Below are 20,503 nucleotides of genomic sequence, written 5' to 3'. Positions count from 1 at the left end.
GTTCCGGAAGGAAAAAACATACAAGCGCTCCTTCTCAGGATTGGCGCCTAGGATTTGGAACTCACTCCCTCCCGAAACCAGGCTTATCTCTTCCACTACACTCTTTAAAAAAGAAGTAAAAGCTATCCTCATGGCTAAATACACTTGATTTATTATCTCGAACTCTGTTAACACCCTGCACCGATCTGTACTACATGCTTGACCCATTTACTTATTTGTATGAGTTGTCTTATTACTCACGTGATGGGCTTTGCAGCCACCTATTTGTACTGTGTGATCTATTGATTTATTGTTTGACTATGTTCCCTCATGTACCCCTCTATGTAAAGCGCTCTGATATCTGTGAAGATCTTGTTCGCGCTATATAAAACTTTGAAAATAAAAATAAAATAAATAAATAAATCACCAATCAGACAGATTGGAGTGCCCTGCAATGGATGCTCCATGGAGTTGTGGTGCGGGAAGCCAAACCAAGGAGGGTTTGCACAGGAAGGAGCCCGGTTCTGGACCGCTCTCAGTCATGAAGGCGTTGCAGTCAGACACCTGAAGAGAGATAAGACCATGTGCCCCAATGGCCACCCATTCAAAGAAACGGCCAGCATGCACACAGTTATTGGTTGGACCACAATTCACTGCACATGGAGGGGCCATATTGTCTGCTGGCGTAATGTAAAAAAAAGTACAGTGCAGAGAATGGTCTGGGTACACAACATTTCACCATCACTAAAAATCTTGAGAGAGTTCTGGGCAGCCATCTTTGTTGAGGAAGAATGCCTCACACAACATTAACTCAATGAAAACACTCTGCAGTTACCTTTCATTTAATGATCTGATAGAATAGTTTATTTTCTGATGCTTTGTATTGAAATCGTTCTAATGTAAACTAATCCCATGCCATTTGCACCTGTTTTTAAGGGATCCTCTTTGTAACTGTTATTATGCAAATTGATTTTAAGCAGTCTGAAACTGATTCATGAAATGGTTTCAGACACCCTGGTTATTGTTTGTGCTATAAACAAAACTGCAAAATTGACAAAGATAATAATGGGTCATTTTCAAGAATGGCTGTAGATTTGTAAAAGGCCTGTATAGCAGAACTTTGCATGCTGTGCCCGTTCGTTTCACCACATATACTAAGTGTGTTTCTAACTCAAGGAGACAATCTGTTTTCTGAATTTTTTTTGCATGTTTATAAATACGCCATGTTTTTCAATATTTTCCTACATTGCCATGATGTATTGATTAGAATGATATTACTTCTTACGCTCATTTACAAGTACCGCCCTTGTTTCTTTCTAGAACAAGTGCACAGGCACCTGCACCAGCGCGGGGTGGAATATTTGCAGTTCTCCTTTCGATGGATGAATAACTTGTTGATGAGGGAAGTCCCCTTGCGGTGCACCATAAGGCTCTGGGATACATACCAGGTGAGCTCTTTCATTGGTGCCTGAAGGACTCCAATTATAAACACACTTTGTCCACTGATTCTACTAGATTCTGATTGTTTTCCGTTATGCTAATTTTTCTTTGCCAATGTTGCACACTCCGAATAATTGTAAAGTGGACAGGTCTGTACTTCCTCTGAGGAGAGCAACTCTCAAATAATGCACGTGTTATGATGATGAAGGAATCCTTTTTCTGCCGAGATATCCCAGGTCGTTACATTTACTTCAGGAGCAGAGGTGGGCAAACTAACAAACGAACAAGCCAAGGGTCCAAATTGGCTTTAAAAGCCTGTGAACGAGCCGCCCTATGAAAGTGTTTGGCACTTAAAGTGTCCAACAACAGTCATATAAAAATATGATAAAATCATTTCGAAATTCCAAAAGGTCTATTTCTGTAACATGCGGAAACATGTCACCTTCGTACACCAGCCTGATCCTGTTTTCTGTGATGTGCCTGCGTACAAGAGGGCCGCGCTTTTTTTCGTGTCTTCAGCGAATACAGTGACCTGAAAAATCTCCAAGTGAATCCATGCATTGCAGGCAGCAGAGCTCAGAAACACAGGACAGTAATTGCCTGTGTTTTCGCTGCCTGTCTAGCATGGATTTGCCATATACTTCAAAACACCTATATTTTTGTTGTTCTGCGGTCTAACTTTACCTTTCCCTTAAATTAATGAGGGAATGTACCCTGTTGTTTCATTAGTTGGGCGCTACTTGAGTAGTAGTGGGCATTTCATGTACTGAGTTGGCAATTCTATAACGTGACTTACACTGATTGATTTCACAAAAAGTGTGTACATCCACACATCACAGGCATATGCCTTAAGAATTGCACTAGGTGTAATCATTTTTGGTGATTCATGAAACACTCCTGGATTTCTCCCACAATCAATGAAAATCTTATAGTTTTCCAAGTGTACTTCTAGTCCACAATGTATACTCCAGTGGAGAGGAATTTCCGCATAACAGAAATCTACACGAGCCCACCGGGCAGAAGTGTGGTAATGCACTTTATGACAGTGTGGTGTTTCTCCATGGATTAAACATTTATCTCGGTTGAAAAAGTCCCTTCCCACCCGCTCTCACAAAGCCACATTCATTACTGTATGTTGACTGACGTTTTGCTCGGAAAACGAACACAAACACCCATTTGCCTCGCCTGGTTTAATTGTTGTTGCAATGGAACAATGACAAAACTGTCAGATTGTCCACAGTACAAAATTTGATCCATGGGCAGACAAATCCACAGACCCCAATTCTCCAAATCAGAATCCGTTTGAGACAAGGTCACGCTTAGTTTCCTCATCAGCAAATTGTAATTGAAAGCCCTGTGCTAGGACCTGTTTATGCAGGGATCACAATTATAAATGTTTTGAAGTGTATCACTCCCGTTAATTACCATTGCAAGGTTTGAAAAGGATCGCACTCTTCATTAAACTTTTGCAGGTCAAAAATACTGAAATTTAAAGAGGGGAAATATGCCTTGCAGATGTTGGTGTGTTAAGACCTATTTCGAGGGCAAACTTGTAATAAGTAATAATTATTGCACACAGTAAATTCTATACACATTGATATTTGTTTTTATCAGGTGCGAAAGTTATCGCACCAAACTCACGGCCACTCATAATGAAGGCCTCAATGTAGGTGTCAACGGGAGTCCATGTAAGGTTAGGGAAAATTATTGCAAGGTTACAAAATCTTGGTTGGGCCTTTTATTTTTACAGAATGGGGATGGAAATGTGGGTCAACGTGTGAGTGCATGACTGGACTGATGTGGAGAGTTGGTCCCACAGGAGGATGTTACATTCCTGCTTTAAAGTTGTCCTGGAGCCAGGATTCTGTCCAATTAAAAAATAATCTCAGCCTGTTTCTGAGACCAGACGTTATACTCCGCAAATAGAAGGAGCCTTCCCACTCTGGGAATCTTCAGACTGGTCTCCAGAGCACGTCAAGGTCTTTCACTTTTTCTTACCTGAAAGTGTTTCACAGATGTATAGTCTCTCTTTTTCTAGACCCTAAAGCTAATAGACCTTCTGTCCTTGTCACACTTGAGGACGGCAGCCATGGAATACATAGCAGGGTGGCAACTTAACTCTTAAACATTCCTATCCAGGGAGACTATTAGACCAAGTAAAAAATAGATCTTCTTACCCAAGCAGAGAGAGAGAACAATTATTTATTTTTGTTTTTATTTAATTTCTGTTTTATATGGCTAAACTCTATGTGGCTGTAGGGAATGACCATCTTTTGTGTGGTGTACACACAGATATGTTTTCCTTAATTGTTTTGTAGGTGGCTGAGGATCTCTGGGTACTTTACCCCAGCTAACTACTGTTACAGTGTCCACGCTGCTCCTTTCAGCATGATTAAATTGATATACTCCAAATTGCTAGTTTTAGCTTACCTATAAGTTCCTTTTATATGATACAACTTGTACCTAGGGCCTGTAAGGTAGATATAACTAGTGGACTGCATTACCTATTGTGCCTTCCAATACAGTGACAGTGTAAAACATGGCTTCATGCCTACCATTGCAGCCTTACTAAAGCAGCTTTTAAACTGCAGTTTGACCTGTCAAAATAACGTTTTTGATAGGTATAACCCTTCCTTTTATATATTGATTAATCATCAATGGTAGCTCATACTGCCCAAAAGGCAGGGTGCGTGGTATTTAAAAGTAAGACATGTAGAAATTTAATTTTAAGCATGTCTTTACTATGAAATAACCCAGGAGCTAGTTTCACTGAAGCAAGGCTGGCTGTTCCATAGGACATCACTGGGAGTTAATATTAAATTTAATAATATTATCTTCAGCCAGAAATACCTAGAAATTTCAAGCTACAGGGATGCAACAAGCCACAAGAGGCCGTTCCTGCAACTGTGCAGCTAATCAATTCCAATTGGACCTACCCTGGACCCTGCTGTTGGCCTCTGTGGGTGAGTGTCTTGGCCCCTCAAGCGCTGGTCATAAAGTCCTGGAACCCTGAGCTGTGTCAAAGTCTCCTCTTCCTAACATCCTGAGAATCCTGGGACCTAAAATCATTTTTGTTCCCTCGAGATCTGAAGAACATACCAAGTCAATCTGGCCAAAGTGTGTTGCAGATGGTCTGAAGATTTAGCGTTCCTCCTCTCTGAGCTTCTATGCAGCAGCAGGACCTTGCAGTGAAGGTATCTACCCTCCTGGAGCATTCTTTGGCTCCAGCCTGTATCCTTTCCCCACTGGAGGAATCAGAGCTCCAAAAAACTGCAAATGTAGAAATCTTCACTGGGTCAAGGTGCCAAAAGTATTAGACTCATGAGGTATGTTCCTTGGGCATGAAATTTTAATTTCTCTTGCTCAGAGCTTTCCGACCAAAAACAACAGCTTTACCAGGACCTCGTCGGATGGCTATCTGACCTCATGGAGCCCTTCTTGGCCACACTGGACTGCCCCACTGAAGATTTTGGACTTTTAGACTAAGCCAGAATGTAAAATGTTTGAATGGTTTGAACTAGTTTTAACCTGGTTTCCTTAGCCGACCTGCACGCCATTGTGGTCAGCTTTAAATTGTTCTGTTCTACTGTGACCAGTTGTCAGTGGTTGGTACTTAATGCTTTTTGGCACTATTTTGTATCTAACTATTTAAAAATTCACATCACCGGTTCCCCTTATTGGATTTTTGCTGTTTTGATGCCATTTTATGTACTAAAATATACAGAATTATTTTATATTGATTTGGGATTTTTCTTGTGTTGTGTTTTGACTTTATACACATATATAAACACATACACGCCCAACTTTTTCAATGAATTTCAGCGATATCCCATAGCAATCCACGAATAAGCTGGCACCATGAGATGTCACATCTCTATGTTACAAATAGAACAATGTACTCCCAATCGATCACCTCCTGGGTATCGCTGCACTGTTTTATTGACCTTCCAACATCAACCTGGTCACTACATTGGATGCTGTTACATTACCAGGTTAGTATAATTTAAAAAAGAGACTAATATACCAAAGAGACACACATATGTAGTGAGCGGTACAATTGAATTTATTCAAAAAAGGTATTTGAAAACATCTGATGTAGTTTAGATCATTTGGTGTATGAGCTATGGTTTGGGTAGCTAACCATAACTAAATAATTTCACAAGAAAAGGGAAAGGTTGAGCTCCAAGCAGCGGTCCTACTCCTGTTCCAAGTCACAGACTGGCTTCCTCTGCAGGTCACACTCAGATTCACCATCCCAAGGAAATGGACAAGTTGCAAGAAATTGATTTATTCATTGAGGTGTTGAAAGCTCCACTCAACTAGCAAACACAATCCTTGTCAGGATGAACCACAAAAGTTGCTAAATGCACAAAGCAGTTAGGCTTAATTTAGCGGCAATGTGCAAAGTATTTATGCAGCACTCAAACAGTAAAAAGTGAAAACTCAAATTCGATAAAATCACAAACCAATTTTGGAAAATAGAGTACAATTTTATAAATAAAATGACAACATAATGTAAAAAATCTTATTAGCATAACCGGAGATATGAGTTTTTAAAGTTTCAGGTGAAAAAAGTGCCAAAAAGAACAAAGAGCCTCGCAGTTATCTGGTCAATCTGGACCGGGGGAAAGTTCATGCCAATCGCTATGGAGTGCGGTTTGATACAGGGACCAGGTTCATTTGAGGGAAGTGTGCCATTTTCAGTGGTAGGCGCTACAAGGCAGTGCCAAGAGCAGATCAGGTATCATGGAAGGTTGCTGTTGCAGAGCAAAGAGGCGGTCAATCAATCAATCAATCAAAGCATTTATAAAGCGCGCTACTCACCCGGAGGATCTCAAGGCGCTTGGGGAGGAGGGGGGGGGTCTGCTACTGCTCGAACAGCCAGGTCTTGAGCTGCTTCCTGAAGGCGAGGTGGTCCTGGGTCAGGCGGAGGTGGGTCGGGAGGGAGTTCCAGGTCTTGGCGGCGAGGTAGGAGAAGGACCTTCCCCCTGTGGTGGCTCTTCGGATGCGGGGGACGGCGGCGAGGGCGTGGCCGGTCGATCGAAGCTGGCGTTTGGGAGCGTAGAAGTTGAGGCGGCTGTTGAGGTATGCTAGGCCTTGGTTGTGCAGGGCTTTGTGTGCGTGGGTGAGGAGACGGAAGGTGATTCTCTTGTTGACTGGGAGCCAGTGCAGGTCTCTCAGATGTCTGGAGATGTGGTTGCGACGGGGGATGTCCAGGATGAGTCGTGCTGAGGCGTTCTGGATCTGCTGGAGTCTCTTCTGGAGTTTGGCGGTGGTTCCGGCGTAGAGGGAGTTGCCGTAGTCCAGTCGGCTGGTGACTAGGGCCTGGGTGACCGTCTTCCTGGTCTCGGTGGGGATCCACCGGAAGATCTTGCGTAGCATGCGTAGGATGTTGAAGCACGACGAGGAGACGGCGTTGACTTGTCTGGTCATGGATAGGGAGGAGTCCAGGATGAAGCCCAGGTTGCGTGCGTGGTCCGTTGGTTTGGGTGCGCTGCCTAGTGCGGGGGGCCACCAGGAGTCGTCCCAGGCGGAGGGTGAGGATCCCAGGATGAGGACTTCCGTCTTGTCCGAGTTCAGTTTCAGGCGGCTGTTCTTCATCCGTTCGGCTACCTCTTTCATCCCTTCGTGTAGGTTGGCTCTGGCGGTGGCGGGGTTGTTGGTGAGGGAGAGAGGATCAGCTGGGTGTCGTCGGCGAAGGAGATGATGTTGAGGTTGTGCTGCCGTGCGATGGCTGCGAGGGGACTCATGTAGACGTTGAAGAGGGTTGGGCTGAGTGAGGAGCCTTGAGGAACGCCGCAGATGACTTCGGTGGCTTCTGATCTGAACGGGGGGAGGCGGACTCTCTGTGTCCTTCCGGAGAGGAAGGAGATGGTCCACTCCAGTGCCTTCTCCTGGATTCCGACGTTGCTGAGGCACTGTACTAGGGTACGGTGGCAGACAGTGTCGAAGGCCGCTGAGAGGTCTAGGAGGATGAGGGCCGCTGTTTCTCCGTTGTCGAGCAGAGCTCGGATGTCATCGGTGGCTGCGATCAGGGCGGTCTCGGTGCTGTGGTTGGCCCGGAAGCCAGACTGCGAGAGGTCGAGCGATCCGTTCGTCTCGAGGAAGGCGGCCAGCTGCTTGTTGACGGTCTTCTCGATGACTTTAGCGGGGAACGGGAGCAGAGAGATGGGTCGGTAGTTCTTGAGGTCGGTGGGTTCGGCTGATGGCTTCTTTAGTAGGGCGCTGAGTTCGGCGTGCTTCCAGGTCTCCGGGAAGGTAGCGGTGTTGAAGGAGGTGTTGATGATGTCCCGCAGGTGGGGTGCGATGACAGCGTCGGCCTTGTTGAAGACGTGATGAGGGCAAGGGTCGGTCGGAGATCCGGAGTGGATGGAGTTCATCGTGCGGACGGTGTCTTCGGTGCTGATCGGGGTCCAGGCGCGGAGGGTGGTGGTGTGGGCGGTGGTTCCGTCGTGACGTGCGTCGGTTGAGTGCTGAAGCTGTTGTGTATGTCCGCGATCTTGTTGTGGAAGTAGGAGGCAAGGGAGTTGCAGAGGTCTTGCGAAGGGGTGATGTCGTTGTTTCCGGCGTTGGGGTTGGAGAGCTCTTTAACGATGTTGAAGAGTTCCTTGCTGTTGTGTGCGTTGTTCTCCAGTCGTTCCTTGAATGCAGTTTTCTTGGTGGTGTGGATCAGTTGGTGGTGTTTTCGGGTGGCGAGCTTGAGGGCAGTCATGTTGTCCGGTGTTGGGTCTCTGCGCCAGGCTTTCTCAAGGGCTCTGCAGTTCTTCTTCGAGTTCTTGAGTTAGTCAGTGAACCATGGGGCTTTCTTGCTGCCGGGTCTGCTAGGCGGGGTCCTCATGGGGGTGAGGTCGTCTGCGCAGTCGCTGATCCACTTCGTGAGGTTGGTGGCCGCTTGGCTGGGGTTCGTAGCGCTGGTGGGTGGGTTCTTGCTCAGGGAGGTTGCGAGCTGGTCGGCTGTGATCTTGTTCCAGCTTCTGCGTGCAGCCTGTTGCTGTTGGTGGTGGATCGTGGTCCTTTTGAAGCTGAAGTGGACGCAGCTGTGGTCCGTCCAGTGGAGTCCGGTGGCGTGGCTGAAGGCGATGTCCTTGCTGGAGGAGAAGACTGGGTCGAGTGTGTGTCCGGCGTAGTGGGTGGGGGTGGTCACCAGTTGCTTGAGTCCGAGGTTGGCGAGGTTGTCCAGCAGGGTGGTGGTGTTGCGGTCATTGTTGATCTCCAGGTGGAAGTTGAGGTCCCCGAGGAGGATGTAGTCAACGGAGGGCAGGGCATGCGGGCTGACGAAGTCGGGGATGTCTTCGCTGAATTGTGTGCATGGTCCCGGGGGTCTGTAGATGAGCGTGCCTCTGAGGGTGGTCTTGGGGTTGATGTGGATCTGGAAGTGCAGGTGCTCGGCGGGTGCGAGGGTGTCGTCGGTGTTGGTCGTGATGCGGATGGAGTTCCTGTGGATGATGGCGATGCCTTCTCCTGTCTGGTTGACGCGGTCCCTCCGGATGAACTTGTAGCCGTCCGGGATGGCGATGGCGATGTCGGGCGCTGAGGAGGCGTTCATCCAGGTTTCCGTGAGGAAGGCGACGTCAGGGGCTGTGGTATCGAGCAGGTTCCAGAGCTCGACGGCGTGTCTGTGGACTGAGCGGGTGTTGAGCAGGATGCACTTCAGGTGGCTGCTGCTGTTGCTCGTCGAGGTCTTGGGCACTGCTGGAGTGGTGCAGGTCCGGATGCAGGTGAACTTGCATGAGTTGCAGCAGAAGGGTCCGTGGGTGCGTCTCGGGGTGGCTCGGCAGCAGCCCGGGAGTCTGCCGGCGTTGAGTGCGATGAAGTCGGTGGCGTCGTAGGACAGTCGGGTCGTCTTCCGTCGGTGGGGGCCAGGGGTCCGGGCCCTGGGCGCGGTCCAGGCGCGGACAGGCGCAGACGGGCTTACATTTGGCGCGCCTTCGGCGCACAATCGGCGCGCCCGCTGCGCGTGCACGCTGCGCATACGAGTGGACTCCGCCATAAATGGCGTAGTGGGGGGGCGGAGCAAGGGAGGGGCAGCTGGGAGGCGGGAGCGGGGAGGGCACAGAAAGGAAGAGGGCGTGGCCGCGAGAACGGCGGCGGGAAGCGGGGAGCTGGGCGGGGAGGGCACAGGGGGTACAAGCACGAGAAAAACGCGAAAAACAAACAGATTAAGTACAGCAGTCACAAAACAAAACAACAGTGCTAAATGCAAAACCGGGCAACAGAGTGCTACCTGGTCCGGCGGAGCCGAGTCAGGGGGGGAGAGAGCTCACAGTGCGAGCGTTGCCTAGCAGCAGAGCACGCCGCAGAGGAAGGCGGGCCTGCTGGGCAGAGGGCTGAGCGAGGCTGCGAGCAGCAGCGAGGGGAGAGGGCACCGGCACAGCTAGTGGCCGTGCGGCGCTGGAGTGTCCTGCGAGCAGGTCACGCAGATCAGCGCCGCGCGGTCACTATATATGGACCAGTGGGAGGGAGGGGCAGCTGGGAGGCGGGAGCGGGGAGGGCACAGAAAGGAAGAGGGCGTGGCCACGAGAACGGCGGCGGGAAGCGGGAAGCGGGGAGCGGGGCGGGGGGGCACAGGGGGTACAAGCACGAGAAAAACGCGAAAAACAAACAGATTAAGTACAGCAGTCACAAAACAAAACAACAGTGCTAAATGCAAAACCGGGCAACAGAGTGCTACCTGGTCCGGCGGAGCCGAGTCAGGGGGGGAGAGCGCTCACAGTGCGAGCGTTGCCTAGCAGCAGAGCACGCCGCAGAGGAAGGCGGGCCTGCTGGGCAGAGGGCTGAGCGAGGCTGCGAGCAGCAGCGAGGGGAGAGGGGACCGGCACAGCTGGTGGCCGTGCGGCGCTGGAGTGTCCTACGAGCAGGTCACGCAGATCAGCGCCGCGCGGTCACTATATATGGACCAGTGGGAGGGAGGGGCAGCTGGGGGGCGGGAGCGGGGAGGGCACAGAAAGGAAGAGGGCGTGGCCGCGAGAACGGCGGCGGGAAGCGGGGAGCGGGGCGGGCACAGGGGGTACAAGCACGAGAAAAACGCGAAAAACAAACAGATTAAGTACAGCAGTCACAAAACAAAACAACAGTGCTAAATGCAAAACCGGGCAACAGAGTGCTACCTGGTCCGTCGGAGCCGAGTCAGGGGGGAGAGCGTTCACAGTGCGAGCGTTGCCTAGCAGCAGAGCACGCCGCAGAGGAAGGTCATCGCTGGTGCTTCGCATTAGCAGTCTTTGCGGGCAGTTGGTTCTCGACACAAAGAGGTCACTTAGTGGTGGCAAGGAGCCCCAACTTTCTGTATCCTAACCTTTGTTTTCAGGAGGAGTACACTCTGACACCAGCCAATAGTCCAAGAACTGGGAACACCTCTTGGGGATCAGGACTCACTCAGCAGAGGCTGGCATCAGAGCGCAGGCATAACTAGATGGTGCTGGTCAGCTAGGAAGTCACAGGGAAGCCATCTAGAAGCATGTTGTGTCATTGCAGCTCAAACAGTAGGCTAGCCAACCGACCTTTGGGGTAACTTCTGGGGATCCTGACTTCAAAGCAAACAGGTCCAATCTTCCTTCTTCAGACAGCAGGGCAGTTCTTCTTCTGAACCTTCCACAGGTCTCAGAGTTTTATGATGAGAGGTACTAAAAGTTCCACATTTATACCCAGTACCAACCTTTGTGTTGGGGCAATCCCTGGCCTACTCCCAAACTGGTCCTGGTCAATTCGTTCCCTCTGACTTTACCATTAAAGAGGATTTTAAAATACAGTTAATTTGAGTGGAAAAAGTATTTCTCTATCTGGTCCCTGTAAGAAATTGGGTTATTGGTTGAGAGAGGTGTAAGCCCCACTCAGGCAACAAATATAATCCTTGTTGGGGTGAACCACAAAAGTCAATAAATTAACCTATACTTAACCTCTTTTTAGCTAGGCACAAAAGAAGTTTGGAATAACTTAATGGCACGGTTTAAAGTATTTGTGCATTACACAAACAGCAATAAAGTGAAATCACAATGCAATAAAATCCCAAACCAGTTTAGAAAAATAGACTAAAGTTTATTAAGTAATATGCTACAAGAAAGACAAAAATCCAATCAGTGGAACTGGAGGTACTCAATTTTATAGTTGTAACTAAAATTAACACCTAAAAGCACAATGTGCCACTCACATTATTCTGGTCGAACGAGACCAGAGGGAAGTTGCAGGGCCCTGGTTAGTCATGCTGAAAGAGTCACCTTCTCAAAGTCCGGCGTGAAGAGTCCATTTGCGATGGATGTGCCCGCAAGTAACAGGGAGAGCATCGTGGATGCTTGTTTCTGTATAGTAAAGAACAGGCATGGACTGTCATCACTGTATGCAAATAGACAATCAGGCATCATGGCTGGTTGTTGCTGTAGTGCCAAGTGCAGATCTTGCTGGCATTCGTTGTAGCACAAAGAGCTGGACTTCCCTGGAGCTTCACATTGGTAGTTGTAGGGGGCATCAGAGTCTCTGCCTGCAGGGTCCCATTTCAGTTCGCATGGGAGCCAAACCTTAGGGTTTCACCATTTATTCTAGGGAGGAGCTCAGAATGATGCCAGCCAAGGGTCCTTGACCTGTTGGCTGCCTCTTGGGGATCAGGAACTCCCTCCAGGATTAGCCAGAAGGGCTCAGGCACGTCCAGTTGCAGATCCAAAACTTACTCCAGGAGAGGCCAGAGGGGCTTAGGCAGGTCCAGTTGCAGGTCCAATTGCAGAAGTTCAGCTGGGCAGTTGCAGGGAGGGGGGCCTCTGGGGATTCTTAAGACCCTGAAGCCCATACAGTGGGTCAGCCAACTGACCCTTGGAGTCACTCAGGTTAGTCTGGGATGAAGGTAAGCAGGTCAAGTCCTCCTTCTAAGATAGCAAAGAAGTCCTCTGGCTGGAGGGCTGTCCTACTGCAGTAATGTCCACAGGTCCATGAGTGTTCTGATAAGTATCTTGGGAGGTCGAATGATAATACTTGGAGGTAGCCTTTGAAGTGGCTTAATTCCCTATACTACACCCACATATGGTTCTGGAAAGTTTTTCCTTTCCCTTTTCAAGGCTCTAAGAAGCCTGAGGTGACAAAATAAAGGGCAGGGTGAGAGTGGCCAAGCCTAGGAAGGCAAAAGACTGAGACTGAAGTGCTCGCCCATGTCCTGTGTGTCTGAGTTTCCAGCGGACTCCACAGGGGCTCTACTCATGATCCAAGGCAGGAAATAAATCCTAGTGAGTAACTGGCAGTAAGACCAATGCATGGGAAATCTTTGCGGCAAGCACAGTGTGTGGTCCACAAGATGGTGGTGAGCTGAGCCTGTGCAGTGCGTCCGTCCATCATATTGGAACAAGGGCAGAGCGGGCCAGATTGTATGGCGGATCACTCCCACTTGAACAAGGACCTTTTGACAAGCCCTGTAGGCCCTAGATCAGATCAGAGTGTCTTGTTAGGTAGCGGAAGCACTGCAACAACCACAGCATGGGCCCCTGGGGATAACTTCTTTCACACCAGGCGGGGTCTAAGGTGCCAGAGACCCCCAGCTTTATCATCAGTGGCAGAAGAACTTGTGAAATGGGGTAAGCATCTACCACATTCCCATTCTGACCCACAGACCGGCACCTGCTCAAAATAGCCTACATATCCCTAGCCACTCGAGGAATCGCATCGCAAGTACGTGGTGGCATGTAAAGTCACCCAAAATGTAGTGGTGGGTGACTCTCCCTGATCACAGTGAGTACAGGAGAGGCGTGTTGGGACTTTCTGGGGTGCTCCCCGGCCTGACATTATCGACCACAGCACTAGATGCTTTGTGGGTTGCTTTGAATGTCTGGTTTGACTAGTACAAGTGCCCCCGAAGAAACAGAGATACACCCAAGATTTAATGACCTGTCATGGCCAAGAATGCCTTGATGTGAAACCTTTGGCAGACATCACTTGGGCAGGACCCGACTGCGAGTGACCCCGGGTGCACATGACTCACACACAGGAGCAGGACGACAACTCAATTTCCATACATCAGTGACTGGTGTTGTGCCCCTGTGAGCAAAGGGGACCCCCAAAATTGACTATATAGGAATCATGGCAACCTCGAGGCCTCAATGGGAATTGACCATCATGTTCCAGGCCCCTCTCACAAATAAAGGTGAGACAGGTGACGTGCACCCCATGCAGACAGACAAGCACCTAGAGCAAAAATAACCAACACTTGTATACAGAAGTTCCCATTAAAAGCTTTATGGTCAACTTTTTCATGAAAGTCGAGAATAAACTCAGCGCCATTTGTGCAGATCTTAAACAGAAACTTTCTGAGTACTGGCAGGACCTCCAAAATCTCAGAACTAGGGTGGACTCTCTGGAAACTACCCAAGATGAGTTTACTCTAGATTTAGAGAAGTACTGCTCCAGTCTGGTGACCATGAATGAACAACTGATTTCGCTCCAAGAAAAACAAGTGGATCTGGAAAATCAGTCCTGCTGCTGTAACCTCCAGATCAGGGATGTTTCTGCCTGAACTCTAAGTTACCAGCTAATATTTGGTCTGTTTCCACCATTTTGAGAACAAGGATGTGATCCTAAAAAGTGACAAGACGAGGTGGCCCAATTCATTATAATGGAGTTGACAATCAAATCTTGCAGGATTTTTCAATGAGCACTCTGATCAAGTGCAGATCCTTTCAGCGAGATATCATGATCTTGAGGAAGAACAATGTCAGATACAGATGGAGGTATCCCTTCCTCCGACTCTTCAAATGACAAGTAAAAGGTTGGACAATCAAGTCTCTGTGGGATGCCTACCAGGCACTGAACCTTCCAATTTCAGTCGCAGAGGTGGAGAAGCAGAGGTCACAGCACCTAAGGAGCCTGGAGTGGACACTGGTACAATGAGGGTGTAAATGTAATTTCCCCAAACAAAAGGAAATACAAGCTGACATGGGGTGGGCAGCACTGAAGTAAGTTTAAAGAGTGAACAGTCCATTGGTATCTTGCTTGACTACATCACCATCTTCATCCACAGGCCCGGAGGCCACAGAGAACTGACCACTTGACAGCCCCATATACCATTGGGTTTGAGGGAAGATGTTGCCTTGGGAGCCACTGGGTCTATGCAGCCTATGAGACTTGGACAAAGATGTCGCTGGCCTGGGCGGGCATCACTTTGGTCCAGCATTGACAGCAGCCTTTTCTTCCCGTCTCCAGACGTTTTTCCTTGTTTTTGTTGTTCTTACCACCCTTCTTGGCACCTGAACCCCATAAGGGCTAATATTCACTCTGTGACAACCTCTTTCACAAAGGAATCACCTTGGGAGGGATCAACATTCTACCACCAGGTGCCCCCGCATGTGATACCCTTTCCAAAACACCAGAAACTAAGTCTCCATTCTACAGGACATGATCATGGTTACTACTACACTCATCATCATCCCATGCAATTTAAGGGGTATTAACAATCCAGTTTACTGAGGCTCCATCCTACATGACCAGACCCTTCTTCATGCAGATATAGGGCTTTGTCAAGAAACCCTTTTGCTAAAATTCAATCAATCCCACTTGAAATCGAGAGAACATCTGGGCCAATATCTGGTCGAAAGAAAGCTGCTGTGGTGAGCTTCCTGATACATCGCTGCTACCCACTGGTCAGGAGAGGGACCCTTCGAGATGCCAGCGAGAGGGGGTGACCTCACATGACTCTCTAAGAGGTCAACCCCTTTGGCCTTGGTTTACAGCTCTAATCAAAGGCAAGAGGTCTTCCTTTCAGAGGTAATCTGAACTATATTGGCTTAATCGTCCATGCCTCTGATCATCAGAGGTGATCTTAAATAAGTACTTGACAGGTTGATTGACACTGACTACACAGGGAGGAAAGGCTTGGTGGCCTTATTGGCCGCAGGCAAAACATTGATGCAGGAACTCAGCTGTGATGCAGGGAGGCCCTAACACCCACAGATGCAGGACTACTCCCACTTCTTGGGAGCCCATAAAACATATGCTAGAATTGAACAACTTCTCCTTGATAAACACCTAGCCCCCAGTTTGACAGACTCCATTCAATATGCCATCACACTGTTTGACCATGGCCTGGTTTCTTGCATCCTGGCAGACCTGGGCTCCTGCGGGTCTAGGGCTTTGTCATCTGGCGCATCCAAGTCTAATTTGCTGAGGCTCCTGTGATGTTTAATAATGTTACGAAGGGCATCAAAGACTACCTTACCCATAATAACACTGGGGAAGTGTGATGATGTGGATATTGGAGATTAGTAGGTAGAATGTAGAATGAAGTGAGATCATAGATTACTCATGAGCCCTTTCATGGATAGACGTACTGTCTCAATAAACCAATACGCTTTCCTCCTATGATATCTGGCGGCCTCATTATCATTACAGCATTTTTGGTGATGAATTGGGGTACATTGTGCTGCCTCGTGGAAGCCATTCACGGTGCCCGAGAGTAGCCAGCTGGACATTGGAGCAGGAAATCAAGTGTCGGTCAACAGTGCTCTCATTCGTCTTTGACTAAAGTTAGATAATTTTTCTTAATTTTTCTTAATTGAGAAACGGGTCGTACGGTTGGCACGACATGTGAAAAGTTTATTTTTCACATTAAAATTTTTCTTAATTGGAAGCCAATCCAAAGTGAGAACTTTGGATTGGGAGCCAAGAGAGATATTGTGTTTCAACTCAAATGAACTGTACACCAAAAACCTCTTTTATGGCATAGTCACATTGCATGTCACAGTTCTAACAATGTTACATTTAGAAATGTGGCATTTCCATGTCTTAACCATTTGGGTCTTCTGCTCGTGTCTTAGGTCATATGACTGTGAATGGCTCTGAATCGTTCTGCTGTTGGAGTTTGTTTTTTCCTTTCAGACAGTGACACAAAGGGAGCTTTTGTTCTGACAGGATGGGCCATCCTGGCATGATGACCTGGAGGAGCTGCACCCAGCCCCACTTGCACTTTAAATGATTCTGCCACACACTCACACACAAAGGAATCTGACAAAAGGCCTGCCCTGTCTTTTAGGACTGGATTCGTTTTGACATTTTGTAACAAATCTAAACTGTCCACAGTAAGACATCAAGCCTGTTGATGGACAATAGGTAGTCCCAGATAAACTCCCCCTAACCCCTACCACTTGTCTTTCCCAAGACCTCACACAGAAGTCTTTCCTCAGTGAAGACAGTACAGTGTATCCCTTAATATTCTAAAGATCACAAAGTTACAGCTTGAAAGAAGATTCTAGAAGGCTTCTCTATATCATTTCCCACCAACTAAACCAATCCAATGACATTGTTCTCTGGGAGCAGATAGACTCCCTAATTTCCCAGCTCTCAACAAAAGAGCAATGATCTTGGCGACCTTGGCTGTATGTAGTGATCGTAGTAATTGACATATGTGGAATTTTGGAATGTTATGATTGAATCGGAGAAGATACATAAAATTCAAGAAGATGTTAATATTTTAATCTAAATATTGCTCTGGTGTGCAACTGTTGGTAATTTGAAATGTTGATGCACTCAAACAGTAGCCCAGCTCACTTGCTTGACCCAACCGTCCACTGAGTGAAGCATGTGTCAGATGTCACATTTTATTTCCTGGACTAAGAAAGTATACAATAAAAATAAACGGAGGTTACAAATTTCTAAGAAATACATTTATTTTATTCACCAAATCAACTCATGTAAATTGAAAACGTGCTGATCAATATAAGAATGGGATAGGATTGCTTATTAATGAATTAAATTGAGTGCTCAGTGTACACATAAAACACTCCTCCACTGTGCTCATCATTGTTTACCATGACTTTTCAGATGAATGACGATCACTTATCACATTTCTCCCACCTAAATCTCAATTCCATCCTATTAACTGCTTTCTTTGAACACATATTTGTCAATATCAATGGGGCAGTGTCCTGTAAGTCAACAACAGTACTGTAGATATCAAGTCTGTTTGAGTAAAGATGTTCCTTGCACAGACAATCTCTTGATGCTGTTCCCTCGACAGTAGTATTCCTCCTTAGGGAATGTCTAGCTCCACCCCAGTTCATGAATTCTCACATTGAGATACATCACAAGGAAATACATTTTGCGTAGTCTAAACAGGGACAGATTCTCTATGTCTGCGGCCAAAAGTCAGCTCCTGGTTTAACTCTCTTGTCTCTACTTCATAAGATGGTGGAGTTAAGTTATATTTTTAAGCTGAGCCCACCATAAACTTCAAAGTCATTGCATTTTTTGGAGAAGTCTAAATACATAGATGTCTAAAAAAATGGAGATAACTGACATCTACAACAAACATAAAATAGTCATTGGTTAGTGAAGTGCCAAGCAGAGTCCTCTTGATGCACATTTTTCAAGTCTATGAGCAATTCAGAAGGCAGAACAGTAGGGAAGACTTATCAGAGCCTTAATGCAGGCAGAGGGAGTAAACTGAACATTGAAGGAAAACCTGCTGGGCGGCTTCCTGTTTAGGAATACTTACAAGGCAGCAAATCTGGAATTCTTTGTGGCTAATATACTTCTGTTTTACTTTTTGTGGCGGACTTATAGACTTCCAAAAATGACTTCACTGAAATGCAGCATTGTTTTACACTACAAAGAAAGTCCCTAGTGACCGCTGAGCCTGCTCCAGGCGAGGTCACCCCCCACGCGTCACTGCTGCTGCCGCTGCCTGCCTCCTGCTCTGCCTACCTCGAGCGACCCAGCCGCCGCTGAGCCGCCCGCTTGCCTGGTTCTTTTCCCGCCACTGCCTCCCTGCGGCCCCGCCCCCGACAGCCCATTCGCCGCTCCCGCCACCCGGATTCCTTCTTAAGGAAGCAGCGCTGACCATGAGGGAGTGACCGCTGAGCCTGCTCCAGGCGAGGTCACCCCCCACGCGTCACCACTGCTGCCGCTGCCTGCCTCCTGCTCTGCCTACCTCGAGCGACCCAGCCGCCGCTGAGCCGCCCGCTTGCCTGGTTCTTTTCCCGCCGCTGCCTCCCTGCGGCCCCGCCCCCCAACAGCCCATTCGCCGCTCCCGCCACCCGGATTCCTTCTTTAGGAGGCAGCGCTGACCACAAGGGAGTGACCGCTGAGCCTGCCCAAGGCGAGGTCACCCCCCACGCGTCACCGCTGCTGCCGCTGCCTGCCTCCTGCTCTGCCTACCTCGAGCGACCCAGCTGCCGCTGAGCCGCCCGCTTGCCTGGTTCTTTTCCCGCCGCTGCCTCCCTGCGGCCCCGCCCCCTGACAGCCCATTCGCCGCTCCCGCCACCCGGATTCCTTCTTAAGGAAGCAGCGCTGACCACGAGGGAGTGACCGCTGAGCCTGCTCCAGGCGAGGTCACCCCCCACGCGTCACCGCTGCTGCCGCTGCCTGCCTCCTGCTCTGCCTACCTCGAGCGACCCAGCCGCCGCTGAGCCGCCCGCTTGCCTGGTTCTTTTCCCGCCGCTGCCTCCCTGCGGCCCCGCCCCCGACAGCCCATTCGCCGCTCCCGCCACTCGGATTCCTTCTTATGACGCCCCCACCCACGTGCAGCGTTGACGCGCAGTGGGCGCGCCAATTGTGCGCCGAAGGCGCGCCAAAGGCAAGCCCGTCTGCGCCCGTCCGCGCCTGGACCGCGCCCAGTGCCAGGACCCCTGGCCCCCCCCGTCGATGCAAGACGACCCGTCTGACCTACGACGCCGCCACTCTCAACGCACTCAATGCCGGCCGGACCCACGTATGCTGCCGAGCCGCCCCGAGATGCACCCACGGACCCTTCACCTGCTGTACCTGCAAGTTCACTTGCCTCCGAACCTGCCCCGCACCCGCCAAGACAAGCACCAGCAGCAACCACCTCAAGTGCATCCTGCTCAACACCCGATCCGTCCACAGACACGCCGTGGAACTCTGGAACCTCCTCGAGGCTACATCACCGGACGTCGCCTTCCTCACGGAAACCTGGATGAACGCCTCCTCTGCACCCGACATCGCCATCGCCATCCCGGACGGGTACAAGATCATCAGGAGGGACCGCATCAACCAGACCGGAGGAGGCATCGCCATCGTCCACAAGAACACCATCCGCATCACGACCAACACCAACGACTCCTTCGCCGCAGCAGAACATCTCCACTTCCAGATTCAGACCGACCCTAAGACGACCCTCAGAGGCACCCTCGTCTACAGACCCCCGGGACCACGCACACAATTCAGCGAAGACATCACAGACTTCATCAGCCCACACGCCCTCCCCTCCGCTGACTACATCCTCCTAGGGGACCTCAACTTCCACCTGGAGAACAACAAGGACCGCAACACCGTCGCCCTGCTGGAAAACCTCGCCAACCTCGGACTCAAGCAACTGGTCAACACCCCCACCCACTACGCCGGCCACACGCTTGACCCCGTCTTCTCTTCCAGCAAGTACATCACCTTCAGCCACGCCACCGGACTCCACAGGACCGACCACAGCTGCGTCCACTTCAGCATTCAAAAGAACCACGACCCACCACCACCCACAACAGGTACCTCACAGGAATTGGAGCAAGATCACCGCGGACCAGCTCACCACCTCCCTCAGCCAGAACCCACCCGCCAACACAACGGACCCCAACGAAGCTGCCCGCAACTTCACGCAGTGGCTGTCCGTCTGCGCCGACGACCTCGCTCCTCTGAAGAACCCTCCCAGCAGACCCAGAAGCAAGAAGGCATCCTGGTTCACCGACGAACTCAAGGACTCCAAGAAGACCTGCCGCACCCTCGATAAAGCCTGGCTCCTCGACCGGACCACCGACAACATGACCGCCCTCAAACACGCTACCCGCAAGAACCACCAGCTCATCCGCACCACCAAAAAGAAATCCCTGAAGGAACGACTGGACAACAATACCCACGACAGCAAGGAACTCTTCAGCATCGTCAAGGAGTTCTCCAACCCCAGCACGGGCACCAACGACATCACTCCGTCACAAGACCTCTGCGACTCCCTCGCCTCGTTCTTCCACCGCAAGATCGCCAACATCCACAACAGCTTCGGCGCACCACCCACACACCCAACCGTCGAACCAATGCCCCCCACCGCCACCCTTCGCACCTGGACCACGGTGACCACCGAAGACACAGCCCGCACGATGAACACCATCCACTCCGG

At 49.6% G+C, this 20,503-nt stretch overlaps 1 protein-coding gene across 2 annotated transcripts in view; it reads left to right on the top strand.

Moving 5' to 3' along the window:
- TBC1D22A (TBC1 domain family member 22A) overlaps window positions 1-20,503 on the top strand; it is a 2,393,943-nt gene that overhangs the window by 1,714,632 nt on the left and 658,808 nt on the right. For both annotated transcript variants that reach the window (XM_078679664.1, XM_078679673.1), the window contains exon 11: window positions 1,300-1,427. In XM_078679664.1, coding sequence (XP_078535790.1) covers window positions 1,300-1,427 — 128 coding nt within the window. The remainder of the gene's footprint in view (window positions 1-1,299; window positions 1,428-20,503) is intronic.

The sequence above is a fragment of the Lissotriton helveticus genome, chromosome 1_1 (genome assembly GCF_964261635.1).
Source record: "Lissotriton helveticus chromosome 1_1, aLisHel1.1, whole genome shotgun sequence".
NCBI lineage: Eukaryota > Metazoa > Chordata > Amphibia > Caudata > Salamandridae > Lissotriton > Lissotriton helveticus.
The sequence above is the reverse complement of the archived record's forward strand: the minus strand, read 5'-3'. Positions and strand labels throughout refer to the sequence as shown.